At 31.7% G+C, this 6,701-nt stretch overlaps 1 protein-coding gene across 1 annotated transcript; it reads right to left on the bottom strand.

The window, feature by feature from the left end:
* Positions 1-1,778: 1,778 nt before the first annotated feature.
* On the bottom strand, positions 1,779-5,304 carry LOC123890283 (probable carboxylesterase 15). The gene is made up of 2 exons (XM_045939856.1): positions 4,530-5,304; positions 1,779-2,276 (listed from the first exon to the last, which is right to left on the bottom strand). The coding sequence occupies exons 1-2, from the start codon at positions 5,198-5,200 to the stop codon at positions 1,970-1,972; spliced, it is 978 nt and encodes a 325-aa protein (XP_045795812.1). The 5' UTR covers positions 5,201-5,304; the 3' UTR covers positions 1,779-1,969.
* Positions 5,305-6,701: the final 1,397 nt, after the last annotated feature.

Here is a 6,701-nt window from a genome sequence, read left to right as displayed (position 1 = left end):
ATAATTGGAGGAAATTAGGGTAACATATTATTATTATTATTTTGTGAAAAAAATTAAGGTTACATATTTGATATTTATACTACCTAACATTTAATATAGTAAAAATAAAGATTTAAAAATCTTGAAAATGTAACAATATTTAAAGTTGATTTTTAAAGAAAAAATAATTCAATTTTAATGTTTTATACTACTACTAGCATATGATGATCCCTACTATATATATTGATCAGTAGGCAACTTTTTATTTTGGTAAAAGGAATATTCGGTGGACCTAACTCACTCCTGGATGAATTATACATACTTTTTTGGGTACAAATGCACAAAACTTTTTAATGTGTCATATGTGAAAAGAACAAATCGAAGATGCTGATTTCATGTGTGTGAATCTTACCCCAATTTGCTAGAAAGACACACATATACGATTGATTCATACTGTACACAAGGGCTAAAAGAAGTATACCAATTACATCAAAGAAATATAGCAATTAATAAAGGAGAAAACTAACATTTAATAAAATTAATACTTCAAAATATATACTCCAAAAGAAATGCACTGTTAATATAGCAATCTATGTTGCATGAGTATTCTATTTTAGATAGAGTATCGATATTGGGTACTGCTACGCGTACGACACTTCTTCGATACGCACCGATGCCGTACTTAATATATATATTTTTTGCAATGGGTATGCGCGTGGTACACAAATCCAAAAAAACACGGTTTTTTTCTCCTTTTTCTTTTATTAGTTTTTTTTTTTCTTATAGGAAGATTTAAGTTTTTTATTTGTTTATAATATAAAAGTAACAACTTCTGCTAAAAAATAATAACAAAGTAGCCGCTGAAATTATTAACTCATTTATTGAAAACGAATAAACTTAATTCAAAGAGAGATGAAAATATAGTTTTTGTTCATACCAATCTCCGTCTTCTCTTGAGAAAGAGAAATAGTAATACTTATAATGAAAGTATAACAAAAACAAGCTTATAATATAAAAGATGTGGGATATTCGTAGAGATGAATGAGATTTATTTAAGCTAACAAGAGGTCACTCTTTTTAGTGATGATGGAGAGTGAAACAATTGACTCTTTTTGAGCTAATTGCTTTTTAATTTCATATTTTGATGTTTCGAACAATTTAAATTACTTTTAAAGTGTGGTGTCATATTTTTTATGTTTAATTATTTGTTCTAACAATATAATTCTATTATTTGATATATATAATTATATTAAAAAAAAAATTATAAGGACGTATCTTAATTTTTCTAAAAATGACGTAACCCGTACTGGTACCGGGCAAAATAGATAGCAATTAAAATCCAAAAGAAATACATTAAAAAAAAAAATCCAAAAGAAATACCTAGTACATTAAATTACTAAAAGGGAAACGGATTTGAACTCTAAAAGATATGTGCATCATATGTAAAGTGATCTCTCCAGATTTTCTTTATATGTAGGAAGGATATGCAGGAAGGAATTAGGAATTAAATCTTTGGCCATCACTTACCATAACTTATATTGTTGACAAATATGGGCATCATTAATAGTTAATTTTTTTTTGAGTTACCATGATATTGATACGAAGTTTCTACGGCTGTTACCGATGACTAATCTCCGTCGAGAAACCTGTGGAGCATGAGCCAGAAATCGAACCCATGACCACATGCTTAATTAAGGGGACCAAGACCCTTACCACTTGGATCAATTCATTGTTGGTTAATAATTAAATGATTTTATCTTTCAAGAAAAATAAATCAAATAATGTGTACCTATTCAAAATTGTGAATTTTATAGTTTTCCATTCGATAAAAAAAAAACTTATACAATCGACACTTATACATAAAATTGTAGTTAATACAAAGTACTCCACTACTAATAAAACTACAAAACAGTAATTAACAATGACATAATCCATTCCCACAAACTACTTTAATATGGATTATTAATTTTCTAGGGATGATATTGGTCTCCTAAGCAGAAGTTTCAAGCATGAATCTTTTAAGAATATGGATAACTTCATTTGCAACTTCTGAATATGAATCATGCGTGAAAAATCCATGCTCACAACCCTCAAACTCAATGTATTTAGTGTCTTTTCCTAATCCTTTTAACCTTGTAGCATAGTTTGAAGCCCTATCTTTAAGCAATTCATTACCACCAACTATCAACAAAATGGGATCAAGTTTCACTTGTTCAAGATTTGGGCTACCAGGTCCAAATGGATTAGCCAATGGATGGTCTCTAGTCTCTCCAATAGGCATGGACAACCTCCAAAATCTGAAAAAATTGGAAATAGAAAAGATTAATACTATATATCATTATATCAATTAGCACATTTAGGTCTATATATATATATATATACACACTCCTTGCTTGGTAGAGGTGGCGATCGTGCCTCCTTAATAGCCCACTCTTCCTCATATCTGGCCCATGTGGCCAGTAATTCAAGACCTACCCGTTGATCCATGACTTAGTCTGTTCATATCTCCTTGGGGCGGGTATCTCGCTGCTTATATATTAATCTTAAGTCCTATTGGGACTCTCGCCCTTTGGGCAGGCCAGACTCATTAGGTTGAAGGAACTCGCCCAGTCTACGTACATAGACCTTAAAAAAAAGTTTAAAGGTGGACTTTTACTATTTTTAATATATTAGAAGCAATTTTTTGCCACATATTTCTTGGTCATTTGAATTGGAGAATAGTAACTAGAAAACCTCATTAGTTTGAAAGCAATGGAAACCAAACCTATATTGGAGAAAAGAAGAGGGAAAAGTTTATTTATTTTTTATAACATAAGAGGAAAAAGTTGATGACAATAACGTTTCTATATTCTCAATAATTTAATGGACAACACAAGTTTCTCATGATATAACGTGTGGTGTGTAGTGGCACCAAAAGGCACATAAAAATTGCAAGAGGGACTAGACAAGTATAATTATCAATCACATCAATTTTGTGAGGATTAGTTTTAGCCTTTCTAACCATCATTGCCGTATTGATTTCCTCACGTTTAATTTAAATAGATAACAATCATCACAATATTGTCTAATTAAAGATAAATATATATACTTAGAACAAAAAAAAAAGAGAGATAAAATTTTTACCCAAAAAAGATATAAGTATATACATGTTTTATGCCCAATCATGGTAGTATAATTTATTGGATAAAAATGGTTACCATTTTCTTTAGGAGGAACCAAATTATCTGCAACACAAGTTTACGAGATATTGGAAATATATTATTTAGAGAGACCAATTGGTTTTGTTTTTGTAAGTGATTTATCAAACGAAACAAAAATGTCACAAAGTACTAGTATAGGTAGGAAGAAAAATATGAGAAAAGATGTACCAAAAAAAATAAAAATGAGAAAAAACAGACTTACATCATGAAAAAAAGATAGAAAACGTGTGAAATTTGAAGTATAAAATTAAAGTAGGCAAAATTACACCGTAGGTCCTTTATCTTATTTTTTTGTAACACTTTGGTCCTTTATCTTTTTTTTGTAACATTTTGGTCTTTTATCTTTTATTTGTAACATTTTGGTCCTTTATCTTTTTTATTTGTAACACTTTAGTCCTTTTTTTTGTAACACTTTGGTCCTTATCTTATTTATTTATAAAAAATAAAGGACCTAAATGTTACAAATAAAAAATAATAAAGGACCATAGTGTTACAAAAAAAAGATAAAGGACCAAAGTGTTACAAAAAAAAGATAAAGGACCAAAGTGTTACAAAAAAAATAAGATAAAGGACTTTCAATGTAATTTTGCCAATTATTTATTTATTTAAAGACATCTTTAAAAACCCAATGGAAAAAGGTAATTTGTATCCTGAAATTAAAAATTTGTAGTATTCTTGTGTTTTTTTTTTGAAAAATCATTACTAGTCTTGCTAAAATAATAATAAATTTTAGTATTTATCAAGAAAATAATGATATATACTATTATTTAGCTGTAATTAGTTAGATCAAAACACCAACTTCGTCTTACTAAGAGGAGTAAGCCAAATTGGGTCAACTTTTGACATGGAATTTTAGCGTTATGTCTCGGCCACGGTCCTACCACGGTACATGGAGGTTGCTTGACACCTCCGTGTGCATTTCAGAGCACTTTCATTTCCATGCCTAGGCCAAGTTAGCCCAATGTCCCGTCTCATTTCGCTATAAGCAATGGCATGACAAGACACGCGGGGGAGAAAAAATCAAAGTGCCGGTATAATATTGGGGGTCCATTTAATTACCTACGTCCGTGGCCATTGGCTTAGATAGCTTTGGATACCAATGCTACTCCTATAATCAAATTTAATTGCTAGCTCCCTTACTTTTAAAGAAGATGGAAATTAAACACACAAAAAAATTGAAGAAACGAGACTAATTGAGAAAAAAAAAAGTTATTGTTAGAAATACTTAATAAGATGAGACTTAAGTTTAAATTCACAATTTTTTATTTCTCTACGATTAATGTGTTATTTTCATGGAACCAAGTTATTTAGAAAAAAAAAATTAATTAGAATTTGATTATAAAACCTCACCTGTCTAGTAAGTCAAGATTCAACGTTTGTTCGGAAGGTCCTTCCTCTGACTTGGTTCGTACCTCCCCGCCAAAAAATGGCGCCAACAAAACATAACCTCTTACCCGAACCGGCTCAATAGTCGTTGGATCTGATCCAAACCGAACAGCGAGCTGGTGAGCAATGTTTCCGCCAGAAGAGTCACCAATAATAAACACACGGTCAAAGTCAATGTCATCAGTCAACCATGGCTCTCCACAACCATGGCTTAACCCCTGCCTTTGAAGCCATCTAATCGCTTCAACGGAGTCATCAACCGCTGCTGGAAGACGATGCTCTGGTGCTAGCCGATAGTCTGGCGCAACCACAAGAGCCTGAAGTCCTGTGGCTAGACGCACACAACAATTGTGAATATGAGGCCACGTGCGTGAGCCGAAACAAAAACCACCACCATGAAGGAACATAATAACCGGAAGTTTGTTACTATTATTGTTGTTACTTTTGTTGTTTGGTTTGTAGAGGCGAAGAGAGAGGTTGAATTTTTTGTCGAAAAGACAGTCTTTAAAGAATACGGAGTTGTCTTCAATGGGGGAAACAGGAAATTTGAAGTTGTTTGAACGGTGAACTGAACCGTCACTAAAGAGTTTGAGGAAGCCCATGCAATCCTCTACTACGTGGGGAAGGGAACCCATTATTGTTTTTTTTGTTTGTTTGATTTTGAAAATGCTAAATTCTAAGTGACCGATGAGGCACTACATGGGAGGGAGGGTATATATATATAGAAAAAAAAATCCACAATGCTCGATAGGGGTGGTGGTAGGTCTGCTATTAGGGATAAATGTTGAGGGTAGTGATGTAATTTCATAATGTTATTTTATTTTCTTTCCACTCAATTCATAACCAAAATGTTGAATTTTGCTTTTAGTCGCATATTTTACTAAATTTTGTAGGTCACACGTAAGATATACGGTGGGATCCATATGCATTCAATAAATAAAGAGTAATCGGTCAATTTAGTCCCTAAACTATCACTCTCTCACCAACTTAGTCCCTAAACTATTAAAACCAACTAAAAGGTCCCTAAACTATATTCACATCCTTCGATTTAGTCCCTAAATTATTTTCCATCCATCAATTTAGTCCTCCGTTATATTTTCCTTTAATTGTTCTTTAAAACCCTAAAATCCAAAAGCTACTTTTACGCTTATATCTCTCTTCTCGATCAACTCTCTCAAATCATCTCAATCTGAAAACCCAAGCGCCATCTATACGCTCCAATTCCGGTTGTCGTCGTTGTTTTAAGGTACGTTTTTCATGCCAACTCCAGGATTAAGCCGAGGATCACGCAATGAAGGACCTTCTACTTAGTGCTTTTGTTTGATTGTTGCTTATAATATTTGGTTTTTTGTAATGATGCATGCTAGTTTTCTAGTAATGAAATTATGGTTTATGATTAATATTGTTCTTTAGTTAACTATGGATTGTGATTTAGTTAGTTCTTTTGATGGATAATGGATTTGTTGACTTATGTAATGAATTTGATGGATTATGGTTTAGTTGATTTATGTAATGAAGATTATGGTTTATGGTTTAAATTATGGTTAAGTTTGTTTTTTGGTTTTTGTTGATTTAGCAGTAATGTTTCATTTGGTTTAGTAGTAATGAATTTGTGTTGTTACTAGGTAGTGAACGAATTTGTGTTGTTAGTTGTTACTAGGTAGTGAACGAGACAAAGGATGATTTAGCAGTAATGAATTATGTTAAAAATGAATTTGATTTAGCAGTAATGATTTAGCAGTGTTGTTACTATTTTGTTGTTTTTAAAGATAGTTTAGGGACTAAATTGAAGTATTTTTTATAGTTTATGGACTACTAACAGTCTCTTAACGGAAAAGTTAACCGAGGGACTAAATTGAAGGATGTGAATATAGTTTAGGGACCTTTTAGTTGGTTTTAATAGTTTAGGGACTAAATTGAAGGATGTGAATATAGTTTAGGGACTTTTTAGTTGGTTTTAATAGTTTAGGGACCAAGTTGGTGAGAGAGTGATAGTTTAGGGACTAAATTGACTGATTACTCATAAATAAATGAAAAACATAATTCTTATCTTAGGACTATATTTTATAAAGGTGTAAGAATCAAATCGATAATGGGATAAACTTGAAAATTTTTGGTATTTTAGACAGTCTGTTT

Source organism: Trifolium pratense, linkage group LG6 (genome assembly GCF_020283565.1).
Source record: "Trifolium pratense cultivar HEN17-A07 linkage group LG6, ARS_RC_1.1, whole genome shotgun sequence".
NCBI lineage: Eukaryota > Viridiplantae > Streptophyta > Magnoliopsida > Fabales > Fabaceae > Trifolium > Trifolium pratense.
Note: the sequence above shows the minus strand (reverse complement) of the source record. Positions and strands in the feature narration are given on the sequence as shown.